The sequence below is a fragment of the Microtus oregoni genome, unplaced genomic scaffold (assembly GCF_018167655.1).
Source record: "Microtus oregoni isolate MIOR12 unplaced genomic scaffold, Mior012 000002F_ref0000024, whole genome shotgun sequence".
Lineage (NCBI taxonomy): Eukaryota > Metazoa > Chordata > Mammalia > Rodentia > Cricetidae > Microtus > Microtus oregoni.
In genome coordinates this window covers 26,642,107-26,665,549 of record NW_024543061.1, presented here as the reverse complement: position 1 = coordinate 26,665,549, position 23,443 = coordinate 26,642,107, and the positions used below count along the sequence as shown (strand labels likewise).

The window sequence follows — 23,443 nt, the reverse complement described above, 5'->3', positions numbered from 1 at the left end:
AAAGTGGTTCAAGAAATAATTAAGATGTTGAGACTCACCTGATCTTAGTGGTCAAGGAAAATTTGATGGAAGCTGACCATGCAGAATAAGTATAAAATCATATAAGTCACCATCCAGGGCAAGTTGGTTATTTTAATGAGAAGACAAAGGTGCAAAGGCCTAGCTGGAATAAATACCTTCCAAATTACAAAGGTGGTAGAGAGAAGTTGCCTAGATTGTTGGACATTATACATACAAAATTTGAAAGGATGGGATCTTTTTAGGTATTTGAACAGGCATAATGTAAAATTCTTCTTTATAAAAATTAAAGAAATGCAGTGCTGGGCAATTTAGCTCAGTGATAGAGTACTTATTAGGTCTCAGCTCCAGGGGGAAAATTGGCAATATGCAAAATGATTGAATGTGAAAAGAGGGAATGTTTTACCCAAATATATTTTCATCTTACTAACAAGCATAAATAAAGCATGAGGACTTGAGTTTAATCTCAAGTTTTAACCTTATAAAACTAACTATTGGGCCTGCAGAGATGATTCGGGTTTTCCCAGCACCCATGTGGCACAGAGCTCATAAACACCCGTAATTAATTCAGGGGAATATGATGCCTCTAGCTTCCTTAGGCACTCATACTTACATGTATGTAATTAACACATGAATATATTTAAAAGTAAGTAAATCTTTAGGTATATGGATGAGGAAAGTCACCCACTTTGGCTGCTGACTTGGTCCTGAATGATAGCTGAAGTGTACTGCTTTTCCCTGAAGTTGGTTAGACTGGGTAGTGTAGCAATGTGAGAACGTAGTCAGTAACCAACCACTTTTAGCAAATTTAATGTCTGAGACCTGTAGGATAGTGTTAATACATCTGTTAGTGGTTTAAGCAGGATTGTGGAGCTAAATTAAGTCTGAATTTGATTTGAATGCAAATCCCAGCATCATATGTCTATGTGTTACTTAATTTCTCAATTTAAAACAGTGTGTATCTCTGGGAGTTGTGAGAACTAAATGAATACATCCATGTTAAATGTTTAGATCAGTAACTAACATTTTATAGACATTGTTACCTGTGTATTTTGTCTGTATTCTCAACAATGGAAAGATCAGGGTGACTGGTTTTGTTGCATGTTATGTTGTATGTTATAAGGAATTCCATGCCATTGCACTTCCTTTGTTAGACTTTTGTAATTAGATTCTTGGTGACACAATTTTTACTTTACCAGAATCAACTGTTCAGTATCAGGAATATAAGTATTTAGTTTAATTGCCATGTGGAATTTAGTAGATGTGAAGACTGATTCCAAGGAAGAATGTGTCTTTGAATAATGGGTCTGAATAAAATCTTAAAGTTACAGTTCTTTTAATTTTCTTATGTTTGATAACACAATACTGAGTCTATGTGCATTTCTAAGAATTTTAATGTCATCATCTTTTTTTTTTCAGTATAAAACCACAAAATAAATTCTCAGTCTTTTTCAAGATTATGTAAAAGGACTTGTGAATTACATCTCAGCACCTAGGACAGCACCCAGCACCTCACATCGTGCACAGCAATATACACGAACTCTGGCTTGAGATTTGGGGTTTGTGTTTTGGATTTAGAAAAGAAGAGAAAGTTTTAGGGGAAAATTTAAAACTTTGTGAAGTATATGCAGTGCCAAATGGTATCATGGCTTTATTTCAAAATGTTTTACTCTGGCTGTAGAACCCACTTCATGAAGTAGTTTGAGTTAAAATGATCTAATATTTGTGTTTTAACTTTCAGCTTTGTGTTATTCTTGGAAAATTTCGCACCACTTGTGAATCCCTTGAGCCTGGGCATTGCAAACCCACTTCTGTTGGGCCCATCTCCTTTGCACTTTGCTCAGATTAAGACTCAGTTGGCGCTTCAGCAGCTGAATGTCGTTGCCTCACATGGTTCAACAACACCTTATAGTTTATTAAATCAGACATTCTCGAAAGTAGCCATGTCGAGACCCAGGTTTAATCCTCGAGGGACCTTTCCACTTCAAAGGCCGAGAGCACCTAATCTTCCTGGGATGAGGCCTCCAGGACCATTTATGAGGCCTGGATCTATGGGTCTTCCAAGATTTTACCCAGCAGGGAGAGCCCGTGGAATTCCACACAGATTTCCTGGCCATGAATCTTATCAGAACATGGGACCACAGAGAATGAATGTTCAGGTAACTCAACACCGAACTGATCCAAGATTAGCCAAAGAAAAAATGGATTTTCATGAAGCACAACAAAAGAAGGAGAAACCTCATAGTAGTCGGTGGGATGATGAGCCTCATATAACTCCACCAGTGGAAGTGAAACAGAGTTCTGTAACTCAGGTTACAGAGCAGAGTCCTAAAGTACAGAGCCGCTATACAAAGGAGAGTGCCTCAAGTATCTTAGCAAGTTTTGGATTATCAAATGAAGACCTAGAAGAACTTAGTCGCTATCCTGATGAACAGCTAACTCCTGAAAATATGCCATTAATATTGAGGGATATAAGAATGCGAAAAATGGGGCGCCGATTACCTAATTTACCTTCTCACAGCAGAAATAAGGAAACACTTGGTAAAGAAACAGTTTCAAGTAACGTAATTGATTATGGGCATGCAAGCAAATATGGCTATACAGAAGATCCACTTGAAGTACGTATTTATGATCCTGAAATTCCAACTGATGAGGTCAAGAATGAATTTCGGTCGCAGGAGAACATTTCTGCAACTGTTCCCTCTCCAAATGTGACACGTAATTCCGTGTTTCCTGTGGAAGATGTGTTTCGTCAGATGGACTTCCCTGGTGAGTCCTCAAGTCAGTCCTTTTTCCCAGCTGAGAGTGGAACCAAAATGACAGGCTTACACATTTCAGGACAGTCAGTCCTTGAGCCTGTAAAGTCCGTCAGCCAGTCTCTTAGCCAAACAGTTAGCCAGACAATGAGTCAGTCTCTTGTTCCTCCATCTGTGAACCAGCCATCCTTTTCCTCTGAATTAATTTCAGCTTTAAACCAGCAAGAGCGGATCCCACAGAAGCCCGTGATCAGTTCAGATGATGCACATGTTGGACCTAGAGGAAGTAAAAAGAGTTACCAATCAGAAGCTGACCTGCCCATTCGGTCTCCATTTGGGATTGTGAAAGCTTCGTGGCTACCAAAGTTTACACAAGCTGGTACCCAGAAAATGAAGAGACTGCCAACCCCTTCTATGATGAATGATTATTATGCGGCATCTCCAAGAATATTTCCACATTTGTGTTCTCTGTGTAACGTAGAATGTAGTCATTTGAAGGTGAGTGTTTTTAAAAGATTGCTGTACAGTGATGCTCAGCGCCCAGGTTTTCTCTAAATTCTGTTATATATGCTGCTGTTACCAAAGCATTAAGTAAGTGACTAATTAATTTTGATTGCAACCCTGGCACCTACTTGTAATCGTAAGTAACTTTAGTATTGAAGTGAATGTTAGGCTTTCTGTATTCCTGTTACTTAGTATACTATATAGTTTGCCGGTTTTTTTTTTAACTTTCAGTTATCCCATTGATGCAGCATCAACTTTATATAATAAATTGTATACTCATAACAGTGCTACATGAGAAAGTATGTTTAAGATTTATTAGACTAAAATTATGACTCATTTGTAATGTGCACTTACAAAGGACAGTATATTTTAGTCTTGCATATATCTGTTCTAAGATAAAGATATTAATGTTGCTTTAAGTGTTTCTGAGTTTTGTATGGACCAGAAGTTTTTCAGTGTTTCTTGAGAAGGCACTTTTAAAATAACTTCATAACAGAATTATTCAGGATGTAGTGATGATTATGGAGCCAGCCATGAGCTCAGAAAATAGAGTAAAATGCAGGAAATTGAGAGAGGAAAGTCCAAAATATATGCTTAAGGTGCCTTTGTGGTTAGTATAAGCAGAAGGAAAATTTTACGTAGGTGCTGAAGAATAGTATTATATAGTATATGGTGTTTGATAGTAACCACTGGTAAATCTGAACAGGAATCACCCCCCACCACCACCCCTTGTAACTGCACAGGAATCACTGGTTCTTTTGTTTACTAATGCAATTTGTAGATATAGATTATGGTGAGACGGGAATGCACTTTAAAAGAAGCTTTAATTTAAAGCTTTAGTCTTGAATTGTCTGGGTGGCTTGAAGAGGCTTACTTATGTGTAGGTTTTCGTTCTCTTGTTATTTTTCTCTCCTGCAAATATTACCATTTTATTGTCTTTGTATGCATTTATCAGGTTTCTGTCAGTAATGGGAAAACCTGAATTGAATGCTCTTGTCTTCAAGTTAACACTAGTAAAAGGAAGCATCATTCTGGGCTGGGAGTGTAGTTCAGTTGTAGAGCACACGTTGAGCACATACCAGGCCCAGGGTTTAATAAAAAAAAAAAAGCAGCAATCTATCCATTTTAGACAAATATGCTGGTTTTTTTAAATATTTACTTATTTATTATGTCTGTGTATGCCTGCAGGCCAGAAGAAGGCACCAGACCTCATTACAGATGGTTGTGAGTCACCATGTGGTTGCTGGGAATTGAACTCAGGACCTTTGGAAGAGCAGGCAATGCTCTTAACCTCTGAGCCATCTCTCCAGCCCTGTGCTGGATTTTAATATGGTAGTAGCTCCTTTTTTCCACCAAAGCGGATAGAGTTGTTTGCCACTCAGAAAACTCTCATCATAGTTCTTTCATAGCACTTTGTAATCTGTAACTAGCCCTAGACTTGAGTGTTGGGTGCTCTTTGTTATTGTAACTGGACATACCAATAACACATATTTATTATGAACTTTTAATCAGTCATAATGTATTGAAAAATATATATCTTACCTTGTGATGATTTTATTTTGTATTTTAGAAAAAGTATCCATTGTGTATATACTGATTTAACTTTGTATGTATCTATAGTAGATGGGGGCAGAAATAAAGAACTATATAAAATTTGTTTTGTAAAGCAGATTATGCAGTCTCATCAAGAAAAGATACCCAAGGATATTTTCAAAGTTAGAAACAAGCACACAGTTGTGGCACACACCTTTAGTGCCAGCACTAGGAAGGCAGAGGTAGGTGGATCTCTGAGTTTGAGGCCTGCCTGTTCTACAGAGTGAATTCCAGGATAACTATGGCTACATTGAGAAACCCTGTGTGGAAAAGCCAAAAGGAGCAAATGGTTTGGTGATTTGGGGAGCGGTATATAGAGTTTATTTAGTGGCTTATGGATGGGAAAGGGAAGGAGAAAGGAAAGAAGGGGGGAAGTAGAGGAGGGTGAGGGGAGAGAGAGGCAGTAGTTACCTCTTCAGAAGAGGGACAGGAAGAGAGAGTGGTTTGGTGATATTTAACCATTTGTTCATGACATTAGGGGAAGATACTGTTTCTATGTTGATTTCAGATTTGTAGCGATCAGGCCAGCAATTAGAATGCCTATAAAGTATCTAGCAATTTGTGATGAACAAGAAAAGCATAAATCTGCTTTTGGTTTGAGAAAACATTTTCCATCTAGTTAGATAAGGCTTGTACCAGATGCACTATTTTCTTTATGGAGTAGTTTGAAGACATTTTTTTCTAAAGAAGAAAAATGGCATTCCAGATGGGAACAGCAACACATAGAGAGACAAAAGTTCATAAAGAAGGCCTTATGCTAAGAGGCATTGAAGAACATACTAGAAATAAATATGCAAGGCCTTGAAAAGCAATTGTCAATTCTGATTTGAGGTGGAAGACTTTGAGAAGCTAATTAAATTTTTGATATGTGAAGCAACACATTGATAGTGTTTCAGAGTGATTTAAGTGTAGATAAATAGGAAAATGGGAGATGGGGTAGGCTATTTAAATGAAAGCTTCCCTAGTTATTCAAGTGTAAGGTGGAAAACCCTGGGGAAATAAAATAAAACAAAATTTTGAAAGCAGAGAAAAATCATGCAGTCATTAAAAAGCACTTCTTTTGGACTATGAAGATGGCCGAGTGAATGAAAGCATTTGCCACACACGTGAGGAGCTGAGTTCAAGTCCCCAGGATCAAAGTCTGTCAAACCTGTCAGTCAAATGGCACGAGCATCTGTGTCAATCCTAGCACTCCTATTGGGAGCTAGCCTGTATATGGCAGTGAAAACAGCAGAGACCCTGTAGAAGATGATGACTATGACTGACCTCTAAGCTTGTCCTCTCATTCCACAAGTTTGCGATGACTTCTATGCTGCTGAGTTAACACCCAATGTGCATTGTATGCACTTGCTTAATTTCCCTGCTCCCAGTCTTAACAGTCAGCGTTACAGATTGGGGTTCATCTAATTAAAGAATTCATCATTGCTTGATGGACAATGATGGGCATGTGAATGTTAATGGGCATGTGAATGTTAATTTAGATGTACAAGTTGCCTCTTGTTTTTTGTGAAATATTTTATTACCTTGTGTGTATATGCATATTTGTGATAATAGGAATATATAGCTAGTACTTGTGGATTTCTGATTTCAGGTTTTTTTCCTACTAGGTAAATCCTACAGCATCTTTGCTTTCTGCATTTGAGTCTTCCAAACTATAGCCTGAGGTGCACTTTTAAGAATACAGTAATAGACTGTTTCCTCACAAACTGGCGTTCAGGTTTTTAAGAAATTTGCCTTGATTTCCTATGTCCTTTTGACTTGATTCAAGACAGTTCCCAATTTACTCATTTATATATTTTGTGTGTTTGTGAGTGTTGGTACACGTGTCCACAGTGAATTTGTGGAAGTCAGGATATTGTGAGAGTCAGGCTTTCTCCTTCTGTCTTGTGGGTCCAGGTAGGTATTTAACTCTAATCATTGGGCAACAAATATTTTTTATTGAAGCTAGTCAGAAGATAAAGGGCAAGCTTTGATAGGAGTTGGTGTTTTCATAGTGATTCAGAGCTAGCCCAAGTCTATAGTTTTTGGAGTTTCTTTGCTTCTTAGGTAATTATTTTTCCTATAGAGGCAGTGCTCCTTTTGAGCAGCTATCTGGGTATTATGATATGAAGTCTAGGATTTGGGGTTGCATAGATACCTTTACTGAGCTTACTTAGTGTATCAAGAAGGATGCCTGTTGGAAGACAGTGTGCATGGTGAGTAGAATTAAATAAAGTGCCTTAGTAAGCAGGGCATTGACCACTTTCAGCTTATATAGGTATTAATAGCAAAAAAGCATATCCATTATTATCATTTCTTTGTATGTGTTTCAAGAAAAGCTGAAAATCAGATTTGGGGGGTACAATCTGGATTTATAAATGTTGACAACTTATTCAAATAAAACATTTTATGGTGCAAATAAATTATGCCTAATTTTCTGCCTGCTGGTGTGTCTGGTAAAAACAATACCTAATTTATATCAAAGACATGGATTGGATTGGACACTACTACAGACTCTTGATTGATGGTTTCTTTTAGCTTTTTATTTGTAGCACTAAGGAGTCTATGCAGACAAAATTTTGTTTTTACAGTGTACAATTAAGCCAGGAAGTTTAATGAAATCCTTTAGTCTGTCAAAACTTAGATGCACAGTGTTGGAAGTAAGTAACTTGACTTTTGAGTAGTTCCTGCCAAGGTAGAACTCAGGATTAATGTCAGCTGTAGTTTAATTGTAGAAACTTTGTTTTGTAAATTGTTTAAACTTTTTGTTTAAAATGTTTTTGAAGTGAAAACAAAAGTTTTTCTCAGAAGTTTTAAAATTCAGAGAGCTATTTAGTGAGGGTTGGGTTTTTTCTTTCTCTTTTTCCTTTCCAAATGCTGAAGGAACAATAAAACATTGAGCAATAGACACATTTCACCTTGAAGACTATTATGTTAAAAGCTATATTACTTGTTCTTTCTTCTCTGACCCTCTTTTAATCAAATATGTCTTCCAGGAGGTACTTGTTACATATTGTAATTTTAGGACATTTATTTGTAAACAATGTATAGGGAAGTATTTTTTGTTAATTGTAAAGCTGTATGTGTAAGGGATACTATGTCTTTGAAACTGTGTTACTTTCCATTAAATCTTGAAAATAAATTAGATTTGATCAGTGGTAGTTTTCACTATTTTACTCATCTTTTCCCCAATATAGTGAGCACCTTGTTTGGAATGCCATTAGCATTTGAAGTCTTATTTTGATGATCAGTGTCTTTTGCTTGACCTTTAGAGAAGTAAGCTGCTGTCTTTGGAAGGCACCATCTCAGAGATACTGCTTGATAGAATTTTTGGTGTTCTTTGAAATGTTGCTTTTATATTTGAGATGTTATTTTTGAATTTAAGCTTTTTCTTCAAGTCTAAATATACATATGTATTTCAAAATGAATGTTCATGGATATGATTTTTAAAAATTTCTACTTAAATATCTTTTAAATAGTGTTAACATGTGTGGGTTAAATGCATTTGTTTGGAGGACTTTAATTTTTGTTTGTGAAAATTATGTTGTTTCTAAATCCTAAATCTAAATTATAATTAGGCTTGTTAAATTTTCAAATACCCGTTGTCATTAAAAAAAAACTTAATTCATTAGTGAGCATGAGGATTGTTTTAATTTCAACCTTTTCTTTTTTTAAAATAGGACTGGATTCAGCATCAAAATACTTCCACCCATATTGAGAGTTGTCGGCAGTTACGTCAACAGTAAGAAAATTTTCTTCCATTTTTTTTATAAGCAACAGTTAGAAGAAAATAGCCTATGATGACATGTAACTATTAAATATTTTGTGTGATAATTTGTTAAAAATACTTTTAAAAGCTATTCCTTGTTTAAAATAATCCTAGAGAAGTATGTTTAATATTCCAAAAGGAGAGTGCCATGTAATCTTCCATTAACTTAATCTGTGTCTCTTTTCTAACTTAATCCCCAATAGGTAATTACAAACAAATTTAATTGATTTTCCTTGCTTGTTTGCCTTTCCCACAATGTTTGAAGACAGGTATCATTCTTTCCATTATCTTGCCCATTTTTCTGTGGAGATGTGAATGCAGATTTCAGCTTACTACCTTATAAACAACACTTGAAGTACACAATAACAAATAAAACTACTTTACCTTTTTCAAAGGTTTTGACTTCATTTACTTTTCTGAAAGATAATTTGTTGATCATTTGGTTTTTTGTTTTGAGGATCTGGGATGGAAACTGAGGATAGATTGCTCAAGGTTTGAGGCTGAGTTGGGACAGGAATTCCTCAGCATCTGAGGCCCTCTTTCTTCTTCTCATATGTTCTAGTTGGGGTAGTTGGTCCAGGTTGTCTTAGTTATTGTTCTGTTGCTATGAAGAGACACCATGACCAAGAAAGCATTTGATTGAGGACTTGCTTACAGTTTTATAGAGTTAGTCTATGATCATCACAGTGGGAAGCAGATAGGCATGGCAGTAGAACAGTAGCTGAGGGCTTTACGTCCTGATCCATAGGCAGGGGATGGGGATGGGACAGGGGAGAGAGAAGAGAGACAGAGACAAACTGGGCCTGGTGTGGGTACTTGAAACTTCAAAGCCCACTCCCAGTGTCATACCTCCTCCAACAAGGCCACTTCTACTCCAGTGGTCATACCCCTTACTTTTCCCCTCACAATTCTACTAACTGGGGACCAAATATTTAAACACAAGAGCCTATGTGGCCTATTCTCATTCAAACCACCACACAGAGCTTCTTACTCCCTGGAAGCCATGTAGGCCATGAAGTCTACCACTTTGTTGCCATAGCCACATTTATTGTCATACCAGGAAATTTGCTTGACAAAGTTGTTAAAAGCAATGCCACCCTCAGCATCAAAGGTGAAAGAGTGGGTGTTGCAGCTAAAGTTGCGATAGACAAGATAACCTGGTCCTTAGGATAGCCCAGGATGCTCTTTAGTGGGCCCTTCAATGCCTGCTCTACTATCTTTGTGTTATTGTACTAGCAGTTATCTCTAGGTGGCATGTCAGATCCATCAGGGACCACTGGGGATAAGAACATGAAAGACCATGCCAGTGAACTTTTTATTCAGCTCTGGGATGACTTTGCCACAGCTTTGGCAATGCCAGTGGATAAAGGGATACTGTTCTGGCCATCTTGCCACAGCTTTCCAGAAGGGCCATCTGTAGTCTTCTGGGTGACAGTGATGGCATAAACTATGGTCACAAGTCCTTCAATAATATCAGCATGGTTGTAAATGACCTTGGCCAGGGATCTAAGCATTTGGTGGGGCAAGCAGCATTGTTGACAGTCTTGAATGAGTTGTCATACTTCTTGCAGTTCATGTCTATCACAAACATGGCATCAGCTGAAGGGGCAGAGATCATCATCTTTTCGATTCTACCCCACAAGTGGGCCTTCTCCATAGTGGCAATAACAAGCTTGACACTAGCATCACCCCTTTTGATTCTAGAAGATGGAGATGGCCTTTCCATTGATGACAAGTTTTCCCAGTCTCAGCCTTGACTGTGCTGTGAAAGTGGGTAGAGTCATTTTGGAACATGTAGAATGTTTAGTTGAGGTCAACAAAGGGTCATTGATGGCAGCAATATCAACTTTGTCAAATTTGAAGGTAACTCTGTTGACCAGGCATCCAGTACAGCTATATGTTCCCTCTGATCTCTGCCACTGTGTCTCAGGGAGCAGCAGATAGTCCATTTTGTACCTTTTGTCTTTCTGAGATAGAATTCTTGAATGTTAGTAATTTAATCACTATGTCCAATTAGGTTATAGATTGGTAAATTTGAGGATGAAGATGCAGGCTTTCTTAACCTTCTCTGATACTCCTGTTCCTGCTACCTCGTTTTATCCCTGATTTTTTTTTTATTTTTACATTGTTTTTTCTTTTTATGTTTAAGTATTAGCAAGCATAAGAATCTATTCTCAGACCCCCCCTTCCTGTTTATACATATACCCTGTGTTACTTTCACACATAAGGGTATAGCTATGAATTCTTTATGTTTAATTTCTAAATACCTCAGTTTTTATCTTTCCCCTTAATTCCAGATACTCATTTATAACTATTCTTGAAACACTCCCTTACTATCTTTGCTTTAGAAATGTTCATGAGGAGGCTAGCTAGCTGGTTTGTTGGCAATGGTGCTTAATGGTGCTTGCCATGATAGCCAAATAACCTGAACTCAATCCCTGGCAGCCATGTAAAGGTAGAAAGGTATAAACAGAATGGACTCAACAAAGTTCTGGCCATATGTGTACAATGGTATACACAGCTGCACACATACTCATACGGTAATTTTTTAATTGAAAAAAATAAATGTTCATGAGTAACTCCCATTGCTTTTTTTGGGGGGGTGGGGGGAGTTCGAGACAGGGTTCTCTGTGTAACCTGGCTGTTCTGAAACTTATTTGTAGACCAGGCTGGCCTTGTACTCACTGAGATCCACCTATCTTTGCCTCTTAATTGTTGGATTTAAGGGCTTGTGCCACCACTACCCAGCCACTTGTTATTTTTGTGCAAACTTATAACCTGATTTCAGGGGTCTTCCTGATTTGTTTCTTTCTCTAGTACATTGATTCTCAACCTTTGGGCCACAACTCCTTTATTTCTTTGGAGGTTGAATCAAGCTTGAATGACTCTTTCTTTCTTTCTTTCTTTCTTTCTTTCTTTCTTTCTTTTTTTTTAGTTTTTTGAGACAGAGTTTCTCTGTAGCTTTAAAGCCTGTCCTGGAACTAGCTCTTGTAGACCAGGCTGGCCTCAAACTCACAGAGATCCGCCTGCCTCTGCCTCCCAAGTGCTGAGATTAAAGGCTTGCACCACCACCACCCAGTTTGAATGACCCTTTCACAGGGGTCACATAAGACCATCAGAAAAGACAGATATTTACATTGCAACTCATAACAGCAAAATTACACATGTGAAGTATCAATGAAAGTAGTTTTATGGTTAGAAGTCACTACAACATGAGGAGACTTTAAAGGGTCTTAATATTAGGAAGGTTGAGAACCACTGTTCTAAAGAAACCATTCTAGGTTGTTTCCTTTTTATTATGCCCTCCATTTCTTCTGTGCTGCAACAACTACTTCCTGGAGTAGAACCAGTTAGGGTTTGCTTCCTGGTTTTTCTTTGTTCTACCATGTTAGCTGTAACCAAGACCAGGCCTGTTAATAGATTTTCGTTTTCTTTCTGAGACAAGTTCTCACCAAGTAGCCCCGGCTGGCCTGGGACTTGCTTATATAAACCAGGATTGTCTTGAACCCACAGAGATAATGTCTGCCTCTGCCTCTCCAGTGCCAAGATCATCAATACATTTTTAAAGGGCTACTTGAAGAAAAGCAATCTTTTCTTTCAGTTTTTCTTTCTTACATATATTTTCCCAAATACGGTTGGATATAACTTAAAAGCATATGATACAATTTGTATTCTATGTGTCCCAACAGAAAGGGTGAAAATGCTTGGAGTTTTGTTTTTAAATTATGTATATGTCTGTATGTGGGTATGTGCATTTGAGTATAGGTACCTATTAGACCAGAAACATCAGGTCCTCTTGAAAGACTTGGAGGTGGCTATGAGCCACCTGATGTGGATGCTTCTCTTCAAGAGCAGGATGCCTTCTTAACTTTGAAAAGCCATCTTTTTTAGCCTTCTTCCAGAATTTTGCAAAATTTTGAGATCTTGTCTCTGTCTTCTCCGTATGTATGGAGTAGGGACGCAATGGAGGAGTGCATTTGTGTGTGTAGGCTTATGTTGGCCACAGGTCAACGTTGGATGTTGATCCTTACGAGCCTTCCCGGTTTGTTGTTGTTTTTTTGAGACTGTATCTCTCTCCAAGACCTGGGTCTCATAGTTATGTTAGGCTGCCTGGCTCATGAGCACAAGGTATCTGCAGATCTCTATGTTCTCAACTTTGATATTAAAAATACACAGTTTATAATGCTAGCTTTTTACATGAATTTGTAGTTCAAACTCTGGTCTTTACAGATTGAGCTATCTTCTTAGCCAGTGTCTTATGTAAACTAGTGATTCCCAACCTCCTAATGTTGCAGCCCTTAGTACAGTTCTTCATGTTGTGATTCCCCAACCACAAAATATTTTCGTTGCTTCTTTGTAACTGTAATTTTACTACTGTTATGAATTGCAATGTAAATATCTGTTATGTGACCCCAGTGAAAGGGTTGTTCAATCTGCAAAGGGGTCTCAACCCACATGAGAAATGCTAATAATGTATGGGCAATTGGTGCCTACCTTTAATCCTAGCACTCTGGAGGCAGAAACAGGTGGATCTCTGAGTTTAAGGCCAGCCTGCCTGGTCTATAGAGCTAGTTACAGGACAACCAAGGCTTCAAAGAGAAACCATGTAAGCTATAAACCTATCTTAAATAAAAAGGAAAGAAAGAAAGGGAAGAAGAAATGCTGATATATATGAAGATGATCTTGAACTTTCTCTTCTTTTTTTGGTTTTTCTTTTTTTAAAATATTTTTATTTATTTATTATGTATACAATATTCTGTCTGTGTGTATGCCTGCAGGCCAGAAGAGGGCACGAGACCCCATTGCAGATGGTTGTGAGCCACCACGTGTTTGCTGGGAATTGAACTCAGGACCTTTAGAAGAGCAGGCAATGCTCTTAACCTCTGAGCCATCTCTCCAGCCCCTTTTTTTTTGGTTTTTCGAGATAGGGTTTTGCTGTAGTTTTGGAGCCTTTCTTTATCCTTTTTCTGCCTCCCAAGTGCTGGGAAAGCAGGCATGAATCACCATGCCTAGCATCTCTCCTCTATTCTTTGCCTCTTTGTCTACCCCTACCTAGACTCATATTTTATACCTTAAGAAGCTTTTGTATATACTATTTATTTGACTTTTAAAAGTGAGGTCTTTAAAAAAATTGAAGTCTTGGTGAATGTTTTTCTGATATATCTACTAGTGTGGCACCTTGATCAGACGGTGAATTAGACATAAAAATGTTATTATCAAGAAAACTTTTTTTTTTAAGGCCATTGTTTCTCTGTGTAGCCCTGACTGTCCAGGAACTCACTCTGTAGACAAGTCTAGCCTAGCCTCGAATTTATAGAGATCTGCCTGCCTCTTCCTTCTGAGTGCTGGGATTAGAAGTGTGTGTCGCTACCAGCTGGCCATAATTCAACTTTTTAAATTATATATAAGCTTAAATTTGAGCAGTTCTGACACAGTTCAGGTAAAGATTAATTGTTTATTAATTAGATGATTAATTTTATTAATTAAATGATTAAAAGATTATTATTGCTTGAACTGTCATTAATAGTCTTTATTTCAAATAGATACCCTGATTGGAACCCTGAGATCCTCCCATCTCGAAGGTATGATTTTTTAATAGTATTAATTATTACAACTTTGTTTCCTTTTAAAAATAAACAGTAAATTTTTTAAAGTTGTTTTGGAATTGTCCTAATTTTATCATGTTGGGTTTTGTTGTAGACAGAGTCCTGGATAGCCTAGAACTCTATATAGAACTGGCTGGTCTTGAACTCAGAGAGATCCACCTGTCTTTGCCTCTCAAGTGATAAGATTAAAGATTTATGCCAGCACACCCTGCTATTATTTTTATTTTTATACAGTTGGCACATGAAAAAATTGATGAGTCTTTTTATTTCAGCTTAAATGTACTTTCTTCTATGGACAACACAAATTCCTAAATTCTTTATATAACTTAAAATAGTTGCAAAATAACTGATACCTAAGAAGAGGATAAAAATACTCTAATGTAAGCTAGAAAAAAGAGGGTTCTAGCAAACTGAAGGTTAATCATCTATCTGTTCAGATTACTTTTTCTCTACTCATAATGGTAGATACATTTTTCATTTATTTTGTGTGTATGTGTGTTCATATGCACATATGTGTGTGACATGTGCCATGGTGCTTGTGGATGTCAGAGGACAACTTTCCAGAATTGGTTTTCTGCAATCTTAAAGTGTCTGGGGATCAAACTCAGGTTGTCAGGTCTGCTTGCAAAAAGCATCTTTACCCAGTGAGCTGGTTTGCTATCCCAGTAGCTTCTTTTAAATAAACTACTTCTGAGCCAGGCATAGTGGGTCACGCCTATAATGCTAGCATTTAGGAGACCGAGACCTAGAATTGCCACAAGTTTAGAATTAGTCTGGATGGTCTACATACTGAGAGCCTGTCTCTAAAAGAAAAGCAAACCAACCAACCAACAAACAAAAATACAGTGAAAGGTCTGGGGAAATTGCTAAGTGGTTAAAACATTTAACTGCTCTTGTCAAGGACCTGAGTTCAGTTCCTAGCACTCATGTGGGGTAGCTCATAACAATATATAATTCCATCTCTAAAGGATCTGGTGGGCACCTGGACATAAATGTATACTCTCACACACTTAAAAATAATAAGTTAATAAAAATAAATGTTTGTTTAAAAAGCTGCTTTTGTTATTTAATATAGCTTAAATCTACATTGAATTGCTGAGTCTTGTTTGTTTTCTCCTTTCTAGAAATGAGAGCAATAGGAAAGAAAATGAAACTCCAAGAAGACGTTCTCATTCTCATTCCCCCAGTCCTAGGCATTCTAGGAGATCAAGCTCAAGTCACAGATACCATCGATCTCGAAGTCCAGCTCGTTATAGATATAGACCAAGGAGTCGAAGTCCAAGAATTTGCCATAGTTTCGTTTCTAAATACAGATCCAGATCCAGATCCCGTTCTCCATATCGAAGCCGAAATCTCGTTAGAAGAAGTCCAAAGTCCTACCGGTCAGTTAGCTCTGAAAGGACATCAAGAAGATCAGTAAGATCAGGTACAATAATGATCCTGATGCTATTCTTTTGATTGGGATTTTAGAAATGAATGGTTGTATTTTATTTAATTTTAAAGTTGCTTTATGAAATTGGACTCATATTTGAGAGTTGACAAGATGTATGGAAAATTTAATTTATCCGCATCCATTTTAAAAATCAAGGACCAAGCTGAGTGTTGGTGGTTCACGCCTTTAATCCCAGTACTAGAGAGGCAGACGCAGGTGAATCTCTGTGAGTTCAAGGCCAGCCTGATCTTCAGAGCATATACCAGAACAGCCAGGGCTATACAGAGAAACCCTGTCTCAAAAACAAAAAAAATGAATAAAAAATAATAACTAAGGACCAAAGATAAACTGGGTGGCATACACCTGTAATTCCAGCAAATTGGGAGACGGAGATGGAAGATCAAGATTTCAAGGTTATTCTCAGCTACATATAGTAAGTTTGAGGCCAATCTTATATTTTGAATAATTGTCTCTTGATTATTTAATAATCATTTAATGACCTTTCTAAAAGCTCATTTGTTAAAATACATACATACACACACACACATATACATACACATAGCCTATAATGAAAGAAACCATTGTACATGTTAAAGTAGTACTTTGAGCATGTCTTCAGTTCTACTCTATAGTTTAAGAAATTGAATGGAAATGGAAATAATTAAAAAGTGTACGCTGGCTAATCTCAGTATAGTTCAAAACCCTAAGTCTCCCATAGGGTCTCACAAAGGTCTTTTCAGTGTTGTATGAGTCCTTTTCCTCTTCCAAGAACACACTTGTGTCGTAGTTGACTTTCCTTGTACTTTGAACCAAAGTTGTGCATCCACCATACATAATGGATACAAAAAGTCAGGGATATGTGTCTTTCAAGTTCATGTTTACATGTTTAGAAAAATGTGGAACAATAGTACTCATTTATCCTTTTGATAAGTAGTTAATTTTTATAAAATATATAAATATACAAGTTTATTAATAAATGATTTAGCAGTTTTAAAATTCTATTAAATAAAAAGAATATAACAAAATTAAACTCTGGCTTCCTGAGTTTGCCAAGAGATTCTACATCCAAAACTTTGAGGACTGTTGACATAAGGAAAACTCACTGAACAAAGGAACTGCTGCATATAGAGCTTGAAGAATGAGCAGTTGAAGACTGAGAATGGTGCATGTGTGCCCGTGTGCAGCGTGTATGTAGTGTATGTTCTCTACTAAGCTTGAGAATGGCTCTGTAATCTTAATCATGTTACTCGTAGTGTCTTGAAATGGTTAAGTTTCTTTTTTTAAAAATCATTTACTAGATCGCATGTATAGTTTTATGAACATTGCCTTGTAACATCCTTCATTAGATGATAAATGTTTATTTAATAAATGGTTGAATAAATAATTGACATCCTCTTGGAAATAAAATCTAAAAAGATGAGACAAAAGGGCTGGGTTGTCATAAGAGTGCTATATGCCTTTTGCTTCTTTTTAATTTATATATATGAATATATGTATTTTTTTTTAATCAGATAGAAAAAAGGCAGTAGAAGATGGGGGACAACGTTCTGTACATGGAACAGAAGTTAATAAACAGAAAAACATAGAAGCAGTTGATAAAGGATTCTTACCAGCACAAAAGCCTAAACTTGCCAGTGGAACAAAGCCATCAGTGAAATCTGTAAGTTCTATGGAGAGTGACTCACATTTAGAACATGCTGCTCATAAGTATAGGACTCTTGAAGATGACACCTTACCAGAAGGTAAACAGGTGTCTGGTAAAGGTGCTTTTATCCAGCGAAAGGTCAGTAATTCTTTTGTAGATTAGCGCAAGTATACCTGCATTTGTTACTATGAAAAGCAGAAAAAAAATTGGATCTTTGGAGTCACATTTCCAATAAATTTCAATAAATATTTGTTAAATTACTTTGATGAGAGATAATTTTTTTCTTATGACTGATAAAAGCCTAATAATTCAGTTTTGTAGTTTAGGAGTGTCAGTGTTAGTGTTTTATGTAGTTAGGAATACCAGATGTTTAGTGTTTAAAGTGCCCAAAGAAGTCCTAGTCAGGGTAGTAGAGTAGCATGCTCCTTTAGTGTAGCAAGGCATACTAAGGCAGGAGGCTTTTTACAGACACTGTCTCAGAATAGAAACATATGCTGTGATGTATTGATGAAGCTTTTTGTTAGCTTCAGAAGTTAAATGACTGGTGAAATCAGTGTTATAATTATTAATGAGTCTTAATAATTTCTATCAGCTAGAAATGTGAGAATTGATCATTTCTGTTTATACATTCTATGTAGTAGTGTAGTTTTTTTCGTCCTGGTTTACTGGTGTATTTTGTTTATAACCTACTTGTTACTATATTGAGATGCTGTTTTACTGTATATTTGATTGAATTACTGTTTATTTAACAGTAATTTAGATTTTATTTATATCTAAACTGTCATTATGACTCTAATAAGCCTAATATTTTTATGGTGTTATAATATATACTTTTGAAATTATTTAAATATATTGAAGACCTTCAACAATTGTATTCTTTATTCTAAAAGGTTATATTTTAATTGTTAACCTTAAAACAATCAATATGTAATTGCAAAAGTTTGAGATCATTAGGAAAGAATATTGAGTATAGGGAAAATTTTTAATTAATCTGGTAAGATTTTGAGTCAGGACTTCTTTTTTTTTTAATTTAATTTTTTTTTTTTATTGAGAAAAGAAGAAAAAAAAACATAAACAAAAAACAAGTTTCCACCTCCTCCCAGCCTCCCATTTCCCTCCCCCTCCTCCCACCCTTCTCCCCCTCCTCCCACCCTTCTCCCCCTCCTCCCACCCTTCTCCCACTCCCCCCACTCCTTTCCCCCTCCCTCTCCAGTCCACAGAGCAGTCCGGGTTCCCTGCCCTGTGGTAAGTCCTAGGTCCTCCCCCCTCTGTCCATATCTAGGAAGGTGAACATCCAAACTGGCTAGGCTCCCACAAAGCCAGCACATTAGGTAGGATCAAAACCCCGAATTTTCAAAAGTCTTTCATTTTTGGTTGATTTTTGGTAAATTTGGTATTACAGTATATGTAGTCTGATTCTGTATACTATATATTATATATAATATACCTTTTTCTTTTTGCTTTTTTTGGGTTTTGTTTTGAGATGGATTCTGATTATGTGCCTTGTTTCTTTATTTTCTTTTAAATAAACATTGAACAAAAACACTTTTATTATGAGTTACAGATGATGACTTATTCACCTTTCTGAGCTTTGATCTTCCTCAGAAAGAATCAAGCTCCTTGTCCTCTAGTTTATACCCATATACTGCCACTCTGGCCCAGTCTTGGGACAGTGCAGACAAGCAGCTTGCCCTGCATTTTTATTTTAAAAGACAGTATCTTGCTATAATGCCCATGTTGATCTTAAACTTTGATATCCTCTTTTCATCCTTCCAAGTGCTGACATTAGAAGTGTGTGCCATCATATCTGGCATGCATGGGGCCCAGCCTTTGAATTACTGGAATGTAGTATGAACAAAGCTATAATGTCTATAAGATATCCATAAAGATACTGAGATGAGTAGTAGAGATTATATGTGGAGTTATGATTACCGTACCTTGTGGCTTACATTGTTTTTCATTTTCTTTCATTCCAGATTCGGCCTCGGAAAGATCTGTCTTTGAGTTCCAATTCAATTCTTCTTGTATCTGAACTTCCAGAGGATGGCTTTACTGAGGAAGATATTAGAAAAGCATTCCATCCATTTGGGAACATCACTGATATCCTTCTTGTTCCTTGTAGAAATGAGGTGCGTCATCTATCGTTTGTGAAAATCCAGGCAGACTTGTTGCTTTTGTGATAATGTTGGTATCTTAGCTGCTTGTGCTGTGTATATCATTGTTCACTGACAGTTAACGTAAATGTTCCACAGTATTTGTGTTGACAGAAGACTCCCAAGAAAGACCAAGGTTCCAGGGAATAGACATGTTTATACAATAAAGGGCCAGATAATTATTTGAAGTTTTATAGGCTGGTCATAGGGTATTAGGTATTTTTCCATTGAGATATAGAAGATAGGTATGGTTATGTAAATGAGAAAGCATTGCTATGTTTCTAAAAATTGTAAAAATAAACATGATTTTAGGTACACAAGTTACATAAAATAAATGGTTTCCTTTGTACAGTTAGTATTGTTTACATGTGTGCTGTATTCCTAATAAAATTTGTGAATTGTAGACCAACCCTAGATTAAAAGATTCTTGTGAGTTGAGGCAAAGAGAAGACATGGTAATTGCTTTTAAGCAGGAGGCTTTAAAAGTTTTGGGCTTGGGGCTGGGGATTTAGCTCAGTTATAGAGTGTTTACTAGGCTCTGGGTTTGGTCCTCAGCTCAACATGTTCTACCTATGCTTATGCATGCAATCTTAATTAAATGCCATGGACTACAAACCAAATAAATGAAATAGGAAAAAGACTTATTAGGAAGGCGAAGGGAGAGCATAAGAAAAGATCCTGATGATCATGTCAGATGTGATACCTAGAGACCAAAACTGAGTCTTATTTCACTAGAGAAAACTTTCACTGACCCAGGATATTTCTTAGAGATTTCTATGGAAACTAAAAGCCGATAATTTATTCCACATTTCTTTAAGTTTTTAAAAGTATATCTTTCTGTGTATGGGTGTCTGTATACATGTAGTCTGCACATCACATATATGTATGGTACCTGCAGCAAGTACCAGGATCTGAACCTAGATCCTCTGGAAAAGCATCCAGTGCTCTTAACTGCTGAATCATCATCTCTCCAGCCCCATTCCTCATTTCTTATCACTTTGGATTATTTGGTCAGTGTAGATGAATCTTCAGTAAAAATAGCTAGCATTTGTTTGGTAGTTCCCAACCTTAGTGAAAAAAAGTGTGTGTGTGTGTGTGTGTGTGTGGTGGTGGTGGTGTTGTTCTGTTTTTAAATCTAACTTAAAGCAAGCTAAGCCAGATCTTGCCTACCTTCCTGTTGTTCAGTTAGACATGCCTTCCCCTTTCTTCCTATTCTAGGAGCCTGCCATGGACTCATCTTTTATCTTGGTAATGGTCTAGAAGTTATATAAAGTTAAATATGTATTGTGTGTGAAATATGTATTAAATATGTATTGTGTGTGAAACATCAAATTATAGGTTAGTAAAACAAGCAAAAAAAGCCACCAGTTCTTGAGATAACCTCATAGTTTTGTTTCACAGAAAAGCATTAAGTCCATTTTAAAATGCAGAGATATAAGCCAGGTGAGGTGGCATATGGGATGCTGAAACAAAAGGGTCAGAATTTGAAGGGCAGTCTGAGATACATAGAAATTCAAGACCAGCCTGGATTAGAACTTGTCTCAAACATTTTTGAATATAAATAAAATGAGTCTTTTAAACATAGGGTTTTTTTTTTTTTCAATTGTCAAAAATTTTATTTTAGGCTTACTTGGAGATGGAGTATAAAAAAGCAGTTACGGCAGTCATGAGGCACACTGAAACAATTCCTCTTGAAATAAAAGGAAAAATTGTGAAAGTATGTGTTCCAGGAAGGAAAAAAGCACAGGTAAATTAAATTTAAATGTTTTTGTTACATTAACATTTTAAATGTATAGGACCTGTGTAGAAAATACATAAATCTTGGTCCAAAAGATTTAGAACTTTGTTTGTTTGTTTGTTTTTCGAGACAGGGTTTCTCTGTGTTACAGTCCTAGCTGTCCTGGAACTAGCTCTTGTAGACCACATTGGCCTCAAACTTACATAGATCCACCTGCCTCTATTCCTGAGTGCTGGGATTAAAGGCGTGTGTCTCTCAGATTAACAATACATATATACCACCACAACTAGTATAATATTAAGTGATGAGTGACAGACTAAGGTACTATTGTACCAATTTAACAAACCTGGAACTGCTAGAAATAATATTGAAAGCATTGTAGAAGTCCCTATAGCTGGCTTGTTCCAATTCTTAAACCTTCTCCTCTGCCTACAGGTAATCCTTTTCTGGAACCATAATTTTGAACTTTGCATCAACATAATCTGTTCTGTTCTCTACAGCCTTTTAGTTTCTTTAATAAAATCAATGTTCTGGGGGGCTGGAGAGATGGCTCCTTGGTCAATAAGAGTTTGATTTCTAGCAATCACATGGTGTCACACAACCATATGTAGTGGGATCTGATACTCTCTTCTTGAATAAAGGTGTACATGCAGATAGAACACTCTTATACATGAAATAAATAAATATAAATGTTTGAAAAAGAAATATAAATGAATTTAATTTTCCTAAACCATTTTTTTTAAGATTTATTTATTTATTATGCATACAATGTTCTGTTAACATATATACACCAGAAGAGGCACCAGATCTCATTATAGATGGTTGTGAACCACCATGTGGTTGCTGGGAATTGAACTCAGGACCTTTGGAAGAGCAGCTAGTGCTCTTAACCTCTGAGCCATCTCTCCAGCCCCCTAGATCATTTTTTATTCTGTAAATGTTCATAGATAATATCTATAGAATTATTTAGAAATTTCCAGTAAGCTTTCTTTGGTTATATATATTAATTTTCTGATTTAGCTTTTTATTTACAATGGAATGCATCTAGAGATTTATAAGCCCATATTCCTCAGTAGCTAGTAATTTAACTTTAAAAGTAACTGAGGCTTTCCTCACTCTTTATGACTTTTATGTTGTGTTGTGTGATTATAATGATTATCCTGCTAGTTTCTTTTGGGTGGATACTTGAATTATTCCCCTATTTTTTCATTTCCAAAAGCAAGACTTTAGTTAATTCCTTGTGACTTTTATAGACCATCCTTTTCTATTTATGATTGTACACTCCAGAACAGTTGTTGGGTGAAGGATATAGATATTAATGCATGGCCTGTAGAGTGTAAATGCAGTCATTTACACACTTGTGATTTATGAGAGCTGGTATCCTTGTAGCACTATCTTAATCTCTTCAGTTAAAAAAAACCTAGTAAGTAAAACATGCTATAGTATTCTTAAAATAATCATTATTAGTTAACTCTCCTTTTGAATTTCCTATATCTTTTCCCATTTTCTATTGATATTTTTTATTGATTTTTCTGGAGAATGGAGTATGACTATATAGCCCAGGTTGACCCCAAATTTCTATCCCTCTGCTTCAGCTTCCCTGGTGCTGTTAAAAGCACATGCAATTTTCTCTGGTGTTTTTATCTTCAGATGACAAGAATTTTTTATAGGTGTTTATTATCCTAATGTTAATTTAGTACTCTGTAGTCTATCTAGAAAGTATTAAGTATGTTGCTTGCATGCATATGTATGGCTTTCTAAATTTCCTGTATCCTAGAAATGAGCCAGTAAGATAGCTCAGTGATGCAAGGCACTTGTCATCAAGCGTGATGACCTGAGTTCAATTTCTGGAACCCACATGGTGAAAGGAGAGAAACAAGCAACTTGTAAAAGTTATCCTATTAAAGCCTGGTGGTGGTGGTGCACGCCTTTATTCCCAGCACACAGAGGCAGAGGCAGGCGGATCTCTGTGAGTTCAAGGCCAGCCTGGTCTACAAAGGGAGTTCCAGGACAGGCTCCAAAGCTACAGAGAAACCCTGAGGAGACAGAGACAGAGACCCACATGGGAGCACCGGACAGAAATCTCAAGGTCCAAATCAGGAGCAGAAGGAGACGGAGCACGAGCAAGGAACTCAGGACCACGAGGGGTGCACCCACACACTAAGACAATGGGGATGTTCTATTGGGATCTCACCAAGGCCAGCTGGCCTAGGTCTGAAAAAGCCTGGGATAAATCCGGACTAGCTGAAC

At 36.8% G+C, this 23,443-nt stretch overlaps 1 protein-coding gene and 1 pseudogene across 8 annotated transcripts in view; one reads left to right on the top strand and one right to left on the bottom strand.

The window, feature by feature from the left end:
* Positions 1-23,443, top strand: part of Znf638 (zinc finger protein 638) — a 73,566-nt gene that overhangs the window by 11,780 nt on the left and 38,343 nt on the right. For 6 of the 8 annotated variants that reach the window (XM_041679779.1, XM_041679758.1, XM_041679738.1 and 3 more), the window contains exons 2-8: positions 1,760-3,272; positions 8,531-8,592; positions 14,163-14,201; positions 15,350-15,651; positions 17,169-17,317; positions 19,279-19,431; positions 21,080-21,202. In XM_041679779.1, coding sequence (XP_041535713.1) covers positions 1,962-3,272; positions 8,531-8,592; positions 14,163-14,201; positions 15,350-15,651; positions 17,169-17,317; positions 19,279-19,431; positions 21,080-21,202 — 2,139 coding nt within the window. In that variant the 5' untranslated portion in view covers positions 1,760-1,961. Of the gene's footprint in view, positions 1-1,560; positions 1,578-1,759; positions 3,273-8,530; positions 8,593-14,162; positions 14,202-15,349; positions 15,652-17,168; positions 17,318-19,278; positions 19,432-21,079; positions 21,203-23,443 lie in introns of those variants that run through there. The other 2 variants (XM_041679769.1, XM_041679729.1) reach the window with 2 other exon arrangements.
* On the bottom strand, positions 9,607-10,568 carry LOC121432413 (annotated as a pseudogene).